Source organism: Leptodactylus fuscus, chromosome 1 (assembly GCF_031893055.1).
Source record: "Leptodactylus fuscus isolate aLepFus1 chromosome 1, aLepFus1.hap2, whole genome shotgun sequence".
Lineage (NCBI taxonomy): Eukaryota > Metazoa > Chordata > Amphibia > Anura > Leptodactylidae > Leptodactylus > Leptodactylus fuscus.
The window spans coordinates 173,393,151-173,413,006 of record NC_134265.1 but is presented as its reverse complement, the minus strand read 5'-3'; the positions used below and the strand labels follow the sequence as shown (position 1 = coordinate 173,413,006).

Here is a 19,856-nt window from a genome sequence, read left to right as displayed (position 1 = left end):
AATGTTATTTTAGAAAATCTCCTCTCGGGAGTGTTCAATTACATTATGTCTCTGGGGATATGTTAACAATACGTGTCAGCATCCTATTGAGAGGTTCTGTTGTTTTTTTTTTTTTGTTCAAGATTAGGCTAGGTTTATAGGTTTGGGAAATCCTTTCCACTGGTATCTCTATTTAAAGCCAAAGGAGGGATCAACGCTCAGCTCATGGAACAGAAAAAATATTCCCTAAGGAAATCTAAAAAAAAAAAAAAAAAAAAAAAAGACTCAGATCCTCTTTTTGGATGATTAAATAAATCTCCTTAACATGATGTTAATGTAGCATACTAACTGCTATTGCTGTGATGGTAAGTAAACATGTTCTACCCTTAACAATCCCTACTCTTGTGCCCGCACCCCCATCACTGTTTATTGTTTTATTTATACTGTTAGCAGGAGGCCTGCCGACCTGTTATTGTATTATAAAAAAATAATAACACTAAAAAATAAATACTAAACCAGTGGTCCCTGTTAGGATCACATCTTCCATCTTGTATTCTGTCAGCCATTTTGTAAGCTTTTTCTTATATAAGCTTCATAAGGATGTCTGTTTAGAGTTTAAGAGACCCCTTTAGGGGATAAGGTGTGTGGAATGTTGATGGTTGGGTTATAACTCCTTATCTGTTTGTGGTGAGAATCTCATAACAGGTTCTATAACCAGTTGACCCTTAGCCACAGACCAGACTGGACAGATAGCATGTGATCATTATCTCTCGTGCTGTGATATATACATCTAGAATTAGTGTAAGATGTTGGTTTACACATAAATATTGTAAATTCTTCTGTATGTCATGAGAAAGGTCATCCCAGGTTGGAGTATAATAATGAGATGCAGACCTTATCCAATAGTTATGTGCCACAGCTTATGTATAACCAATCACGTCAAAGTCCAACCTGCTTTTGTCTGTATAAATGCTAACTTTCTGTAACAATAAATCAGAATCCATTTTGATACACGACCACCATGTGTCTCTGTTGATTCTCCAGGCCAAGATGGCGGAGGCTGATCTTGGCCTGTTAATTAATTTTCCTTTACAGACAGCATATCTCTGGGGTATTATGATTTCCCCCGACATCCCCAACCTTTTTTGCACCAGGGACCAGCTTCAAACAAGACCACTTTTTCAAGGCCCAGCAGGGCGGGGTGGGGCAGGGGTGGGGCTTTGATCATATGAGAGCAGGGTTATTTAGGGGACATAGTGAATCGCTAAACACGAAGGCTGTATACTTTGTGCTAGGCCACGTTCCTGTGGTAACTTGTAAACTATCGGGAAGTGCGGCGTCCTAGCAGCTACACTGTTACTTCACGGGATCTTGTAGCTGCTACAGGACGCTGCACTACCCGATAGTTTACAGATTACAAAAGCAACATGGCCTAGCACAAAGTATCTAGCTAAGTTTTAGCTGTCAAGAGATGGTTTCCAGAAAGAGGCTGCATCACGTGTCCAAGAGGTAATCAGCCAATAACAGAAGGCGAGGCGTTCCTGCTGCTCAGTGACTCTGGCAACCAAATACACTATCGTGAAGCACTGCGTCCTGTTTCTAGGAGACAGTCTCTTAGAACTAAGGCCAGCCCACCGGCCCGCCGGATCGCCAAAAAAACCCCAACGGCCCGGTCCTGGTCCACGGACCAGTGGCTGGGGACCCCTGTACTGAACTATATTCATAACTGTCAAAAAAAAAACAAAAAACATCCCAGTGGGTGAGCTGATCAGAAGCAATGTATTTTTTTAGAAAATAACATATCTACAGGAAGTCTCACAAATTTGTCGGGGATAAAAAATTGTGGCCAACCCAAAAGGACATTAAAACAAGCCACTAACATTTTTCTGAAAGACAGAAAAAAAATATACATATTTTTTTTTTCAACAACATATAGTCTGCTACTTAAGCACATCACTAATATGGTAATAAATGATCTTGAAATGTTATGTCTAGAGGAAGACTTTCATCCCATATTTTCCAGTGTTGTCAAGTATTTCTAAAAGAAATCACCTACTATAGAGTCTATATTGTCTCCCAAGCTATATACTAGTCCAAATCAGAAGACACCTTGGCTCACAACAAAGGGTTTTTATAAATGCTGTCATAATAGGTGTAAAAGATGCAAATATAACAGACACATTCCCTTCTTCAGTAACCAAGAAGAAATACAAATTAAAGGGCTGCATAAACTGCCATACAGCATTTTTATACACTTAATAACATGCCACACAATGTAAGCAAAGTGCACCAAACAGCACTTATCGCATGTCAATAATCCACAGGCAATGAATATTTCTATGGCTTTGCGGCTGTTTGCAGAGGTATCTGGAAGAGTCGTTGCATTTTAATTTCCAAAGGATAGAAACAATCTAGCAGCAGATAAGGAGTGGAAACCATAAAAGGAAACTTCTGAATCAAAAGACAGTAGCCTAGATTTACTATTGTGGTTATGACAAGACACTGGTGTAAATGTGGCACATCCTTCGCAATGTGAGGCATATAGTTTGGGCCTTATTTTTTCACTAGACACTTGAGTGAGGATAGTCAGAAAAACCGTACAAAGCTTTAATCCACCTCAAATTTGGCAAAATTATGTTAAACAATTCTAGCTCATTGTAAGTCAACAAAAAGTTGGTATAATGATAAAGATACCCCAGATGTAACATCCAGCATCAGTTACGGTGATAAATCTGGCTCAGTATCAGACTGCCTGACTATGTTTGCACTAACTATTAGTAAATCTGGGTCACTGTGGATATTTACTCTTGAAACCATAATCCCTACGGGACTAAACATAAAACAAATATATCACTGAGGGGAGGTTGATCCAGCAACCCACAGGAATTAAAACATAACTTTTAATATTAGCCTATTAAAACCAAAGATGTATAACCTCAAATTTCACCAAAAATTGAGAAAAATTGTTAGAGGGTTGCTAGTTTATTATCTATCAATCAGACTTCAACAACTCGCTCCCTCAAAACCAAAGCGATCTTCACTCTGCATAGAAGTCTGGAACAGGACCATGTAGTATGAAGGGCTCAGCGGCTAAATCCCGCACCACTCAGAGGTCACTGGCCTACCGCCAAACCAACCGAGAGGTGAAGGGGCCGATGGCAGCCTATGACTTCTATTTTGGCCAGCAGAGTGTTTTTTCACTTCGGGACGTACAGAGGGACTGAGCTACTGAGCATGCTCAGTATGCGCAGTTCACCTGAGAACTACACGAGCGTGCATATGCGCAGTACGGTTGGGCAGTTCTCCACAAGAAAATGGCGCTCAGGCATGTGCAGTAGCGCTCACAACGGAGCATTACTGCACATGCCCGAGATTTGAAAGCGCAGGATCGAGACTACGGAGAATGGCGGTTACAGATAGTAAGGAAAAGGGCATCACAGAGCATAAGCAAAGGAGGGGACGTTATAAAGGTATGATGCAGAGGGGTGCTCGCTGGCCCTGGGGAACACCCAGGGTGCTTGGTGAGCATCATTTGCATATTGATTTTACCGATATGTAAAAAAAACGGGTAGGTGGGGGTCTTTTCAAAAACTAGTGGCAACACATGAATAGGCTATTCAGGCATATCACTATCTAAAATCACAATTTGCCAATGATAGAGCCCCTTTAACATCTGGGTGTATTGACTTATGCAAAATTTGTTGAAAGGTTAGCGACCTTTTAAGCCATATGCTTATGCACATAGTAGAGTTTAGGGGCACTAATGGGGTAACAATGGGCCCCACTACCTCTGTCTCACTATGCTGCATTATCTCCTCTTCTGTCCACTACAACAGAGTGGCACTTGTGAAATACAGCTGACATCCACTGCTGCTGACACTGGCACAGTCATTCCCACACACTGATTTTACAGCAGTGAGCTCCTGTTATTTTGAGTTACAAGTAATTTTATACATACTGTACTTATTATATATAGTTTCATGAAAGTATTAAATAATTACACCATTTTTTCAGATGTCCACAGTGAATGTAATGTGTTAAATACAATGTGATGAATATTGTAAAGTAGGGGCTTATTCATATGACCAATATTCACGGCTGTCATGCAGTCCAAGTATGACAATTCAGACTCAGGCTAAGGCCCAATGTAGCAAAACACAGCTAAAAAAACACTGAAAAAAAACACAAAAAAACAGAAAAATGATGTTGCCTTTTTATGCTGTGTTTTTCTTTGCCTTTTTATCCCCTATTAACCCTTTCCTGCCACAGCCATTTTAAAAAAAAATTATCCCTGCCTTCCATAAACCATGATTTATTTTTTATTTTTGCATCTACAATGTGACAATGTGAAGTCCTAAATTTCCACTGATAACACAAACACCTGTATGAATTATTTTATTTTCTGTTGTTTGTCGAAGCATGTCAGAAGGTAAAAATGGCTGCATGAATAAGCCTTAAGAAGTATCTCAGTGCACATTACTGAAAAAAATATCTCTTGCATAGTGTAAAAAATATTTATTATATCATTCTACCATGATTGGTTCAAACATAGATAAAGGAGAATTTTGGTGACAGATACTATATACTATATATACTATATATATATGCTATTATATTTCTTATCACTTTCAGGTTATTTGTAAAGCTTAATGTGGTTGTCCAGGAGAATTTATTTTTTTTAATTTTGGCCAGAGAGGAGAAAATTTTTTAAAAAACAAACTCACCTGTCCCCAGTTCTCCAGTGTCTCCCAGTATGATCCAGTCCTGCTGCTCCGGTGTTTCCTTCTGGAGGAAGTCCTTGCTGCACGTGGCTGCTGAAGCCAATCTGCGGCCTCAGCAATTGACACAGAATGTTACTGCCAGTGAGGTCCCCAGGTTCTTTCCTTAGACCGCTGAAGGAGCTGATTGGCTTCAGCGCTCATGTGACCACTGAGGCCAGTCAGTGGCCTAGGGAAAGGGACCTGGGACGTCACAGCTGGAGAGGACCTCCACCTGATGAAACATAGAGGAAGCAGGACCAGACTGCGCTGGGTGGCACTAGAGTTCCCGGGACAGGTGATTATGGTTTTTTTTAATTTTTTTTCACCTTCCTTAGCATAATATAAAAAAATATCCTGGACAGCCTCTTTTTTTTTTTTTTTTTACCAGGATTTCATATGTCTTTGTGCATTACTTAGCTCGGGTTTTATAATGACTCTTGAAGAAGAATTCTACTTTGTGTGATGAGCAGTGTTCTTGAGATAATGACATTCAGTCCTTTATTCAGCATTTATTCAGAGTATGTTCAAAGCTATTGATAAATGTATATCACACTTCACCCAGAGAAGAGATGGAAATGCACACAGATCTATTTCATCAGAGTATAATAGCCCTTTCTTGGTAATTACTAATCAGCTTTCTGTCATTATGTGGCGATACGTCAAACGTAAAAATAATTATGCAATGCATATTCAGAATAGTAATACCTCTGTGCAACTTCCTACTTCAAAATTGAAGTAAGAGAGATGTCATAATAAGCACATAACACATTTCTAGCCATATATAATAATACACATCTGGCATCCCTAAAGTCAGTTGCTGTAGGGGTCAGTATATCTAAACAACACAATAAAACACAACTGAAGGCAAACAACACCAACCAGGCAAACACCAACATTAACATCTGCAGCAGCCTTGGTGAACCATGCAGGGATGAAGAATAATCACATAAATAAAAAGGTACAAAATAAGCCAATACAAACAACAAAATACTAGCAAGATTTCCAAAAAAGAATCTTACCTTCTTCAGTCATAGTGTCATAATATTTTAGTTTTCCATATGATCCAAGTTCTACAACATTACAGTAAAAACAGAAGATTAAAGGCTCCAGAAATATAAATACTACAGGCAAATGAATGCAAGAAGTAAAATGCCCCATGTGACGGCTAGTATTCATTTGAAGGCGATTTCTAATGTAATCTTCAAATTCACAAAACGAATACTTGCCAATACTGTTGTTTCCGTCTCATGGCGATAATAGGACTTGGCAAATCTAGTATCATGTTTATTGGAATGATGTATTAGAGTATTTGTTGCATCATTTCAGTAAACAATATCAACCATCCCAGCAGTAAATGGCATTTGTTATGGAGAATGTAGTGTCAGGAAACGACAGTGCCAACAGTTAACTTATTTTAATATTGTTTTTTGTTTCCATGTCATTTTCACATTACAAATCCAGAAATACTGTGAGCCACTGGCCCTTACTATCAGCAGTAAACGTTTCACTGGCCTGAACTGCAAATGAAACACCACTATAGCAAAGCTAGAGGCAAATGGCACAGGGTCACACTGTAAACTGCTCAGCCCCTCTTCCTCTGCATATGTCACATGGAAAGCTCACAACACACTTTCATATAAGTCAATCTCAATCTTTTCCTGAATGAGGTTTCCTAGATGTTAATAGCTTACAGTAGCAACTCAGGGAAAATGGTTGTTCATTAAACATGTAATTAATAAAAAAAACTACAATAAAAAAATTAATGAGATCAAATGGAGCAGAAAATAAGAATACATCTCAGTACATGCATTTTATATCAGTAAAAAAATAAGTGATCATACCTGATATAATATATTTATATTATACTATATCTTTATCATTCAAAAAGAATTCCTTTATACAGTATAGAGAATGCAATGCAGGAAATAGGAAATTACTAAACATACTAGGAATCATGCAATGTCCTGTCATGTCCACCTCAGGGCTAGTTCACACGGGGAAAAATGGTCAAGATTTTGATGCAGAATCTGCGTCAAAATCCTGCTTAAAAAAAAACGCCTCCCATTGAAATCAATGGCAACAGTTCACTTCCTTTTTCCCGCTCGTGGAAAAAAGAAGTGAGCTGCCGTTTCTTCAGGCGGATTCCGCGGCTGATTCAGTGACACCACCCGCCGGACTAGGCCCATTCATGTGGGCCTAATCCGGAGAGGAAAGATGCGACAGAATGTGCACACGCGGAACCCTGTGTGAACTAGCCCTTAATGTGTCCCAGAATAAGCTGCTTGACGCTAAAGCTCCATGTTGCAAAAAAAAAACAACTTTTTTTTTGTTTTGTTTTTAATTTTGGTCAAATCTAGGAATGAATTTATCAGAAGAAAGAAGTATAAGTGCTTCCTTTAGGGTTCATTAACACGGAGGAAAATGGTGCTTTAGGGCTAGTTCACACGGGGACATGGAGGTGAATTTTGACAGCGGAATCCACGTCATAATCCGCCTCCATACAATGATAGTCTATGTAGAGGGCTTGTTTATTTTCTTTTCCCTAGCGTTTTTTTTTTTTTACGCTAGGCAAAAAAAGAAGCGACATGATCTTTCTTCAGGCATACCGCCTGGCCTTGTTGGAAGCAGTTTTTACAAAAAAACGCTCCACAAAAAGCGGGCCAAGGTCCAAAAAACGCTTCCTAATTAGGAAGCGTTTTTTTTTCCGCAGCCAAAATAAGCCACATGTAATTTACGTGTGAACTAAGCCTTATTTGGCTTTAAAAAAAAGCCTTCCGTTGACTTCAATGGGTGCCGCTAGCTTTTTTTTCCACTAGCGTAATTTTCTGCTAGCTTTGAAATCAATGGGAGGCTTTTTTTTTAACATGAGGATTTGAAGGGTGACACTAACCTAGTGGACATGTGAGTCCTCCAGCCCTGGACAAGTTAGGTAATTTTAAAACAGAATAAGGCTGGGTTGGGAAAAACCGTGGCAGCAACACATTGTGGTACTTCCTGCAGCGGTTTAGATAGAAAGTTCGCAGAGGTTTCCTCTATGGACTTTTTGTTTCAATTATATCTATGGGGAAACCATCAGCGTTTCCATAGGTATAATTAACATGCTGCGATTTCCAAAACCATGCTGGTTTTGGAACTCGCCGCATATCCACATTGCAGTATTTACCGCAAAATAGGCATGGGATTTGTTAGAATCTCATCCACTTTGCTCTGACTGTAATACGCTGAGATTTTTTCTGCTGTGTTTCCATCGCGGGGAAATTGCGGCGTGGGGCCCCGGCCTAAGCCCCTTGCAGACAACCATATGAATGGTCAGTGTGCTATCTGGATTTTTCCCAGATAGCACACTTAATCATTCAGTTCTATGGGCCCGTATATATGTCCGTGAATTACACGGTCCCATGTGCGGGCTGACAGTCCGGACCGCAAAACATGAAACAGGCCCAGACCTGCTTTCGCGGTTCCTGCATGCTGCCAACATTTCAACAGCTAACTTATTGTCACTGGATAAAACACGGAAAGGTGCTTGGAGATTATGGTGGAAAGAAGACATTAAAGGGTAAATGTTAAAGATTTCATGACCTCTGTGGCCTATCACTGGCTTCAGAGATCACATGTGCAGTACCAGTGACATCACTGCTAATACGTCTACAGTATCACATTTTTGACCGGTGACCTCTATATCCAGTAACCCCAAAAGTGACCTTCTTCCATACTGTATATAATACTATACAACTTACTATATAACTTTATTAATATGAAATGCAGTTTATGAGACAAAATAAACCACTAGACCATTCTCTGTCTAGAAAAATGGATGTTTCTAACAGAAATTGCATAATTTTGTAAAACATTACATCCATTACTAGTAACTCTCCTACTGAATTGTGTTCTGATAAAATACAATGTATTGGATTCTCTCAAAGAAAAAGTTGTTCTGTTAATAGCTTGCGTGCTATAATACAAACTATACAGTGCTCACAGTATAATCAGTAAATTTGCCATGTCTAACATACGCATATAAAGGTATTTAAGCGTAACCGCGTCACAGCTACTAGTTTCTTGCTTAAATGGTGTAGGAGCATTTTCACAGTCAATGATTTCCTGCATTTGTTGTTCACGCTGCTTTAGCTCTGCAGGAAGCTCTAAAAGCATTTAGCCAATTATACACGTAATGATATCAAAAATAGGACCTGAAATGATTAATTTTTAATGATAGGAATAGGAGAATGAAAGGTGCAGAAGAAAGGTCAGCGAACACAAGTGAATGAGATAACCCAGGCTGAGAAGAACACCCAGGGTGAAAGAACTCTGCCTGCAAAATACTAATGTATCCCCCTGTCATGTATATTTAATCGATTGCTTTTATTTGACAATGCAGTCATTTATGGCATTACTATCCCTTCCAACAGGATACTGTCCCTGTTGAGAAATTAAATATTTCATCATCATGCTACCCAAAGGCACGGTGAACAATATTTTCCACTAAGATCAACATAACAAACGATGCAGAAATGGAGATATATGGCACTACACATACTCTATGTTTGGATACGTTTACTATTAGAATCAACATTAGGATAACATTACACAACAAACTAGAGAACACAGGAGAACACTGTATAGCCTGAAAAATAGCTATAACTTTACATATTGTAGAGCTTTATATTGCACAGTGGTCAAAATGGGACATGTTATAAAGATAGTTGGCTGCTCAAGCTGTAAATAGTACATCCAAAATATATGGCCCAGATTCACAAAAATATCCCAACACCACATAAGAGTCTATAGTTAATCTGTATACATGTGGCAGATTCCATAGATGCCATGAAGTCTACTATGTTTTGTACCCCTTCAAGCCACCTGAAGAGCCTCCACATCGGCATTCATGTGTTTATGCCCTCCCTGAAAATTCCTCTGCATAGGGATTGTATGGTCTACAATGTGTAAACAATGGGAAGAATAGTTTCATATATCAGGCAAAAAAGCAACATTGTTAAAGCAATGTATTTAGTAAAACCCATGAAGCTAGCAGTATAGATAGGACCCTTGAGATGGGACAACCCAAATCATAATAAATCTGCCCAACTATTGTCAATCCTTATGACTAGAGATGAGCGAACACTATTCGGAACAGCCGTTCCGAATAGCAGCTGTTCTGAATAGCACGCTCCCATAGAAATGAATGGAAGCGGCTGGCACGCTGACTTTGCCGGCGGCCGGTCGCTTAACCCCCCGCGTGCCAGCTACGTCCATTCATTTCTATGGGAGCGTGCTATTCAAAATGGCTGTTTTGAATACTGTTCGCTCATCTCTACTTATGACCTTTATTACTTAAAATTATGAGAATTGCATCTTAGGTTTAAAAAAATTTCCTTTCAAGATACTATTTTTCATACAATATAAATGTGCACTTTTTGCTTCTAGATACCATTTGTATATATAGTTTACTAGCTGGTACCCGCGACTTCGTCTGCGGTGATTGTAGGAGTGGGTATATACAGGTGCGGGTAAGGTTTTCATAGTGTGTATAAGGTATGGGATATGAAATGTAACGTTGTATCTTGTTTTTGCTGTAATTCAGAGAATACGTGAGACTTTTGTGTTGGATGTAATTTGTATTTGAGCTGCTATACGGTGTTGTGAGAAACTTTACATAGTGTCTTTGGGACAGAAGTATTTGATGTTAACCCTTTCCCGCCAATGGCATTTTTTGATTTTCGTTTTTGACTCCCCTCCTTCTAAACCCCATAACTTTTTTATTTCTCCGCTCCCAGAGCCATATGAGGTCTTAATTTTTCCTGGGACAAATTTTTCTTCATGATGCCACCATTATTTATTCTATATAATGTACTGGGAAGCAGGGAAAAAATTCAGAATGGGGTGGATTTGAAGAAAAAATGCATTTCTGCGACATTCTTACGGGCTTTGGTTTTACGGCGTTTAATGTGCAACCAAAATGACATGTCCCCTGTATTCTGTGTTTCGTTACGATTCCGGGGATACCAAATTTATATGGTTTTATTTACATTTTGACCCCTTAAAAAAAATCCAAAACTGTGTTAAAAAATTATTTTTTGAAAAGTCGCCATATTCTGACAGCCGTAACTTTTTTATACGTGCGTGTACAGGGATGTGTAGGGTGTCTTTTTTTGCGGGGTCGGGTGTACTTTGTAGTTCTACCATTTTCGGGAAATTTTATTGCTTTGATCACTTTTTATTCAAATTTTTATCAGAATCAAAACAGTGAAAAAATGGCGGTTTGGCACTTTTGACCATTTTTCCCGAACAGGAAAAATATTTGTATAGCTTTGTAGAGTGGGCGATTTCGGACGCGGGGATACCTAACATGTATGTGTTTCACAGTTTTTAACTACTTTTATATGTGTTCTAGGGAAAGGGGGGTGATTTGAACTTTTAATACTTTTTATTTATTTTTTTTATATTTTTTTAACTTTTTTTAACCCCTTCCCGACATGCGCCGTAATAATACGGCGCGTGTCGGGTCTGTAACTATGGCGACCGCCCGGGAGCCGGGCGGCCGTCATAGCCGCCGGGTGTCTACTGCTTTAAGCAGTAGACAACCGGCTCTAATGCCTCCGATGGGTCCCTGGACCGATCGGAGGCATTAACCCCTCCGGCGCTGCTGTCAAAGGCGCCGGAGGCGCCATCTTCCCGGCGGCGCATGGGCGCCGCCATTTTGGCAGGGATCGCCGGCTCCTGGAGCATGCTCCAGGGCCGACCCCCCGTTGCCATGACAGCCGGGAGCCTTGTTAAGGGCTCCCAGCCAGTCTGCAAATTCTCTCTTTTGCAGGCTGGTGTATACAGCCTGCAAAAGAGATGATGATTTTTTGCAATGCATTGCAATGCATTAGCATTGTAATGCATTGCATTAGTGATCAGACCCCCTGGGTTCAACACCCCTAGGGGGTCTAATAAATGCAAAAAAAAAATAAAAAAAAAAGTAAAAAAAATATAAAAAAATATAAAAAGTATTAAAAGTTCAAATCACCCCCCTTTCCCTAGAACAAATATAAAAGTAGTTAAAAACTGTGAAACATATACATGTTAGGTATCCCTGCGTCCGAAATCGCCCGCTCTACAAATCTATAAAAATATATGTCCTGTTCGGTAAACGCCGTAGCAGGAAAAATAGTCAAAAGTGCCAAACCGCCGTTTTTTCACTGTTTTAATTCTGATAAAAATCTGAATAAAAAGTGATCAAAGCAATAACATTTCCCGAAAATGGTAGAACTAAAAAGTACACCCGGCCCCGCAAAAAAATACGCCCTATGCATCCCTGTACACCTATGTATAAAAAAGTTACGGCCGTCGGAATATGGCGACTTTTAGAAAAAAAAATTTTTAACACCGTTTTGTAATTTTTTTTAGGGGTCAAAATGTAAATAAAACCATATAAATTTGGTATCCCTGGAACCGTACCGAAACACAGAATACAGGGGACATGTCATTTTGGCTGCACAGTGAACGCCGTAAAACCAAAGCCCGTAAGAAAGTCGCAGAAATGCATTTTTTCTTCAAATCCACCCCATTCTGAATTTTTTTCCTGCTTCCCAGTACATTATATAGAATAATTAATGGTGGCATCATGAAGAAAAAATTGTCCCGCAAAAATTAAGACCTCATATGACTCTGGGAGCGGAGAAATAAAAAAGTTATGGGGTTTAGAAGGAGGGGAGTCAAAAACGAAAAACGAAAATCAAAAAATGCCATCGGCGGGAAGGGGTTAAACTTTATTTTTTGCATTTATTAGACTTCCTAGGGGTATTGACATGGGTGGGCGGTGTCGCGGATTGTCAGAGCGGTGTGGGTCGGCAAACATGGCTTCTCCGGAGCGTTAAAGAGAGCCTCCTGGAGTATCGTTAAGGTGAGGGGCAAAGTGGTAAAGTATATGTATATGAGATTGTGTGAGGTTAGGGGCGAGGCTGTAGAGGGCAATATGAATTTTGTGGCTTGCTATGGTCCAAAGTGTGTGAGATTGCAGAGATGGTGGTGTGAGTTTGGGTTTTGTGGGGGTCCTGGCACAAACGTATGTGCGCTATTGTGACGAAAAGTAGCCTATTGTTTAATCGGGTGTATTAACTATGTTTGTGGAAAATTTCAGCCAAATCGGTCGAGCGGTTTTTCCGTGATTGAGGAACAAACATCCGAACATGCAAACATCCAAACACACAAACCCACAAACTCACAAACTTTCACATTTATAATATTAATAGGATATAAATGACTTTGGGTCTATACATGTTTATGAATCAGTATTCTTCAGAACTCTGCAATAACTAACTTTATATATTATTTATGACGTATAATTCGGCGTTCACACTTGCGCCTTGTCTTGTGTGCCGTGATTCCACCTAAATCCCAGGAAAAACTGCTTGGGGACGGCTTGCTGGAGGTCAGTTTAAAAACCCATTCATTTCAATGGGTTTTTAAAGCAAAAAAATGATTTTACAGCAAAGTGGCTGCAGAATGACAACGGCAGTTTCCTTTATGGTCAATATGTCTATGCCAGGTTTAAAAGTGATTAGTGGATTATGAAAATTCATAACCTGATGTACTGTGGCTCTGTCAACCTAGATAAACTTTTCTGACAATGGGTACACAAGGATTCCACATTGTGGTACCATGTATTTGTAAAGAACGATAAATGCATTTAAGCTATACTTTTCAACGTTTTTATGTTATAAAGCCACTGAAGATTTATATCCCTCATAAATAGGAAATTCACATTTTGAGACTGATTACAATTTTTCTTATGGCTTACATATACCGTATTTTTCGGACTATAAGACGCACTTTTTTTCCCCCAAATTTGGGGGGAAAAGAAGGGTGCGTCTTATAGGCCGAATGTGGCGCCTGGCATCCGCTGTAATAGAGAGGCGGAAGCCGGCAAGTGATAGACACCATTACAGGTGCCGGGGCCTGCGACATCGCTGCGCTCCTCTGCCCTGCATGAAGCCAGCAGCGGGAGGAATGATGCTGCTATTCTGCTCCTCCGTCCCCCCGCCGCTGGCTTCATGCAGGGCAGGGCAGCGATGTCTCAGGCCCCGGCGTCTATCCCTCCCCGGCATCCGCCTCTCTAGTACAGCGGATGCCGGGTCTGCAGTCTGTATCAGCGGCCTCTTCTCCCCGGGGGACGGTCCCCACCGGCCTCGTACCTGTAAAGTTGCAGGCCGGCTCCTGCGCGGCGGTATCGCAGGAGCCGACCTGTTCGGGTGACAGCCGGGAGCCTAATGAGGCTCCCAGGCCTGTCACTGCTATATATTAGTATTGCGGCTGGGGCTATGACCAGCCGTAATACTAATACATAGAATGTCCCATAGACGGCAATACAGTTGTATTGCCGTCTATGGGACTTGCAATCAAGTGACCGCAGGCTCAAGCCCCGGGGGGGGGGGAATAAAATAGTTTAAAAAAAAAAGCTTTAAAAATATGAAATAAATAAAAGTTATAAATCACCTCCTGTCCCTAGAATATATATATAAAAGTAGAAAATCATATATAATAAACCACCGGGTTTTTTTTTCAATAAAAGGTGATCTAAGCAATAGATATTCCCCAAAATGGTATAACTAAAAAGTACTTCTGGACCCACAAAAAAAAAACACTCTATGCATCCCCGTACAGCTGCAGGGTCACCTGTCAATGTGGCCTTGCAGCTGTTGCAAAACTACAACTCCCATATATTAAATATTTTACCAGTTTTTGCTTCAAAATTTTTTTTCCTATTTTCCTCCTCTAAAACCTAGGTGTGTCTTATAGTCCAGTGCGTCTTATAGTCCGAAAAATACGGTAATCTCTTCGTGTTTCATGTTTCTCCACAACACATTTTTGCTGGTAAAGATTTATTATTAGTAACATCTGTTTGGTAGATTCATGATTTTCTTTGGTACTTGTGTCTCAAATATTTTCACTGGACAACAAATATCTAATTCAGACATACAAGTAAATTTGGGCTTTCCACAACTATAAAACTGTACCTCATTTATTACTGAGTAGATGTAGATTTTACTCAAGTTGTAATATCAATATTACAGTATAATATTTATTTTTAGATTTCAGTCTCAAGAGGTCTTTTCTTTTCTCCTGTTGACCCTGTTGATCTTTCTTTACGAATATTTTGTTACAGTCTTAGAAATCTCTTCATCCACTCTTATGTTTGTTCGGTTCTCCTCAAGTGCACAAAGTGTCTTCTACCACTTGAAAATTCTCCTATTATTGATATATCATAAATGCCCAATAGATGTGGGTCCAGCCTCTAAGATCTACACCTTTCTGAAGGAGCTGGAAGTGGCCGGGGATCAGTGGGACCCCATTCTGAAGATCCCCAAATAAGAGCCCATAGAAGCCTAAAAACAGTCATATATGTAGGGACATGGCCTGTATAGTACACATTTTTATTATTTGCTTATGTAAAAATATTAGAATAAGAATCACAGAAGTGTACAAAATTAGTGGCACAGCCCTGAGATAAAGAAAGAGAGTTTGTTTTGGTGCAACTCATTTAACCCCTTCCCGCCGCAGGCATTTTTTGGATTTTAGAATTTTATTTTTGGCTACAAAAAAATTCCGAATGGGGTGGATTGTGAGAATAACTGCAACTTTCTTACGAGCTTTGTTTTTACGGCAATCACTGTGCAGCCAAAATGACGTCACCTGTATTGTATGGATCAGTACAAATTTATATTGTTTGTTTTATGTTTTAACCGCTTAAAAACATCCAAAACTTTGCAAGAAAAAATAAATACATTTTCTTGGAGTCATATGTAACTTTTTTTTTATATTTCCATGTATGGGGATATTCTTTTGAGTAATACCATTTTGGGGAATGTCTGATGTTTTGTACACTTTTTGTTCAAATGGTCAGCAAAATGGCGAAAAAAAACCACAGCAATGGCACATTTGATTTCTTTTACCACTATGGCGTTCATCGCATAGGAAATTTTTTTTAATATGTTTGTAGACCAGACGGTTTTCGACATGGGGATATATAATTTGTTTATGTTTTTGTTTATCTTTATTTGAAATCCAGGGAAAGGAGAATGATTTGAATTTTTGTTTTTTTACTGAAGTTTTTACATTTCTAAAAACTTTAGAATTTTTTTTAAAACTATTTTAGAAGACCCCCAGGGGACTTGATCCTGATCGGAGGTCCTGTGGGCGGCAATACAATTGTACAATAGTACAGCAGATGTCGGGAAGGGGTTAAAATCCGGTTATCAACATGTTTAAGCCAATTGATATTCTATATACCATTTTAGATATCAGTATTCTGGAGTAGTTGTGTGATAACGTGTTGCATCTTTGGCCACAAATCCCCTGTTCTGAGCTTCACTCTCCATTCTCCAATGTCAGTCTTAATAAATATGCTCCAATATGTTGAAATATAAGCTGACTTTCACTATAACCAATATCTACTTCAGATAATGCCTTTAAAGTAGGATTTTAGATATGCACACATTTATATGTAAATACAGTCCTATGAAAAAGTTTGGGCACCCCTATTAATCTTAATCATTTTTAGTTCTAAATATTTTGGTGTTTGCAACAGCCATTGGCCTGCCACTTCTGGGCTTAACAAGAACTGTCCCTGTGGTCTTCCATTTCCTTACTATGTTCCTCACAGTGGAAACTGACAGGTTAAATCTCTGAGACAACGTTTTGTATCCTTCCCCTGAACAACTATGTTGAACAATCTTTGTTTTCAGATCATTTGAGAGCGGGCTGTCCATGTTCGGCGACCATCAAACTTAACTGAACTTGAATTGTTTTGTAGAAAGAAATGGTCCAAAATACCTTTATCCAAGATCCAGGAACTGATTAAAAGCTACAGGAAGCGACTAGAGGCTGTTATCTTTGCAAAAGGAGGATGTACTAAATATTAATGTCACTTTTCTGTTGAGGTGCCCATATTTTTGCACCGGTCAAATTTTGGTTTAATACATATTGCACATTTTCTGTTAGTACAATAAACCTCATTTCAATCCTGAAATATTACTGTGTCCATCAGTTATTAGATATATCAAACTAAAATGGCTGTTGCAAATACCAAAATATTTAGAACTAAAAATGATTAAGATTAATAGGGGTGCCAAAACCTTTTCATAGGACTGTATATATTACACACATGCCTATATATAGGTAAATATATATATGCACATACTGTATATATATTATACTAGCCTCTGCCCGCGACTTCTTTTGCGTGTTGTTGGCATCGATGATCCCCCTATATTCAGCAAATTCTGCCGTCGATGGTTTGCCTGCTCCGGCGTTTCGGCAGCTCTTAAACTGTCCTGCTGCTGAACTTGTTCCTCACGCCGTGCCCGTGATTGTTCTGGCATCTCAGCAGCTCGCTGAAACGCCATATAATGAGCGCGTTGTTGGTGTTGATAATCTGCCTGCTCTGGCGTTTCTGCATCTGTCAAGCTGGACTGCCACTGAACTCATTTCTCGCGTTATGCCCATGATTGTTCTGGCATCTCAGCAGCTTGCTGGGACGCTATATAATGAGCGTGTTGTTGGCGCCGATGATCCCCCTCAGTTCTGCTTGAGGAGAACTCTGTTGACTTCTGGCTACCTTCATAGCTATCATTGTTTTAGAATTGTGCAACAAATTAGGGTGGTTTCACATCTGCACCCCGGTTTCCGCTTTCAGGTTTCCATCTTCTGCCGACAGGAGACGGAAACCTAGCAGACAGTGTCCACCCGTGAGTGCCTGTGAGTGTTTTGTGGTATCCATGGCAAAATCGTTTTTTTTTTTTTAACAGGACACAAAGTCCTGCATGTCCGACTTTGTGTCCGGTTTAAAAAAAAAAATGGTTTCGCCGCGGAGACCAGAAGACGCTCATTTGAATGGATTTGCAAAGTGACTCCTGGTTTCCGTCTCCTGTCCAGTTTCTCGGGCAGAAGACGGAAACCTGAAAGCTGAGACTGGGCGCAGATGTGAACTCGCCCTTAGATTTTCTTTTTCCCCTGGCATGTTTAAAAGTAGCAAACTGCTAATTTGTATTAAAGTTGTTTTTCCATCCACTGTGTCAGCATGTTGCCTGGAGCAGATCAGATATCCAAATGTGTATACACAATCCACTGAGGGTTAGCTGTGTTTACATAGAGAGATAACAGACCTGGCTTCATCAGAAACTGTGATAAGCTGCTGCAAGAGCAGTGTAATATAGTATGTGAACATAAATTCATAACAGTCGTGAAGCCATGTCATTTACCGGGATAAAAAGTAGCCTATGTTTTAATCGAGGTTACAAACTATCTATGTGCCGAATTTCTCCGTTCAGCCAGTTTTGCGTGATTGAGGAACAAACACACAAACTTTCAAATTTATAATATTAGTAGGATAGCATAGGATAGGATTTGCACACACACACATGTATGTATATCGCATGCAAATCTGTATTACGTATATGTGACACAAATCTTCATTATGGTATTGACGTATAAAATAATAATATAATTTATGCCATGTGAAGCATGATGCAAAAACACACACAAAAACACTGACATTTACTGTCAAATGACAGTTGCTGTCATTTCTGGTCCCTCCCCCCAAAAATAATAAAAGTAATGAAAAGAAATAATCAGCAGTATATGTATGCAAGAATGATGCCAATGAGAACTACAATTTATTCTATGAAAAACAACACATCATTCAGCTTTGTCAACAACAAAAAAAAAATGTATGACTCTTGGAATGCTTCAATTTAAAAATGAAAAAAATATCTGGGTCCTGAAGGCCCAAGGTAGATGAGTAACTGAAGAGTAAATGTTTTACCAGTCAAGACACAAATTATTGTTCCTATATTTAATTTCTACAACATGAGTTTCAACAGAAGTTTTTTTTCAGTTTCTTTTCAAGGCTAAAATAAAACAGCCATTGATGAGCATATTTAAGTTATGGCTAGCTGAATCACACTTTTTTCCATTTCAGAATTCGCATGTCTGTAAATACATGTAGTCCAAAGCCCACAGAGTAAATGTAGGATTCAAAATAGTGTATAAATACTAACTTGCAATGAATGTAGACAAACTAAAATTACAGTGCCATGAATTTCAACAGTAATAAAAGGCCATTTTCCCTTCCTATTTTGACTTTTCTTTAACTTCCGATTATGGAAATTCTTGCATACCAGATTTTAATTAAATATTATTTTCAGAGAAAAAGCTATTCTATCAATAGAAAAAGTTATAATGTAGGACTTTATGCTCTATTCCTGGGCTGGGCTAAAACCTTTCCAGATGCCAAATCTACAATATTGAACTATTAAAATACACAATACTTATACAGTGTGGGTATATAAATCTAACATACCTTCAGAAAGAGGATCAAGTGTATGTATCATAAGCTGGAATATGCTATTCCTCATGAGGCTGTTATGCAATGATGCTGAGCTGCCGCCTCGTTGTAATCTTGGTTTTGTCTGTAAAATAGTAATAAAACATATGAATAAGAATATTTCGTGAATCAGTACATTTACCAAAGATTTCTAACCTTGTCACTGCAAACTAAATGTGTATTTGCAGTATTCAGGGGGAACTTTAATTCCACTAATAATTGTCTGAATAAAGTTGATGCAGTAGTTTTACCAGGTATCCTATAGTATGTAATATTACAGATATATGTCAGGTTCATATGTTTATAATATTATCTACTCATGGCGTAATTTAATGTACACATGTAGTTACTTTACCAAGTGTGTTGGTAGTAAGAAAGAAAACCCTGACCTGCTAAACAGATGAGTATGCATGTCCACCATACTGTTAATGGCACCTGCAACATTAATTATGTAAATAAACCAAATCTAATTTTATTGGAAAAGTTATCCTTAAAGTGTATTTCCAATTATAACACAAGTTTCATGAATGAATAGCTAATGTAAGAAATGTTGTAATATATGTTATTAAAGATATATGCTTCTATCTCTATTTATGACTCTGGCTTTCAAGTCTGATAAATGGTGAAAGAAGCATTTTTCCTTTATAAGAAACAAAGTTTCTTATATTCACTATTACTTTATGAAAAGTTGTTTTATAATTGGAAGTACGTTTTAAATAAGCCAGATAATATGCTGTAACTGATAACAGACC

At 38.9% G+C, this 19,856-nt stretch overlaps 1 protein-coding gene across 3 annotated transcripts in view; it reads right to left on the bottom strand.

Moving 5' to 3' along the window:
* The window catches only part of SLC24A2 (solute carrier family 24 member 2), a 148,665-nt gene that overhangs the window by 58,122 nt on the left and 70,687 nt on the right, over nt 1-19,856 (bottom strand). For 2 of the 3 annotated variants that reach the window (XM_075280017.1, XM_075280026.1), the window contains exons 4-5: nt 19,081-19,189; nt 5,759-5,809 (exon numbers count right to left, since the gene is read on the bottom strand). In XM_075280017.1, the coding sequence (XP_075136118.1) occupies nt 5,759-5,809; nt 19,081-19,189 (160 nt within the window). The remainder of the gene's footprint in view (nt 1-5,758; nt 5,810-19,080; nt 19,190-19,856) is intronic. The other variant, XM_075280037.1, reaches the window with a different exon arrangement.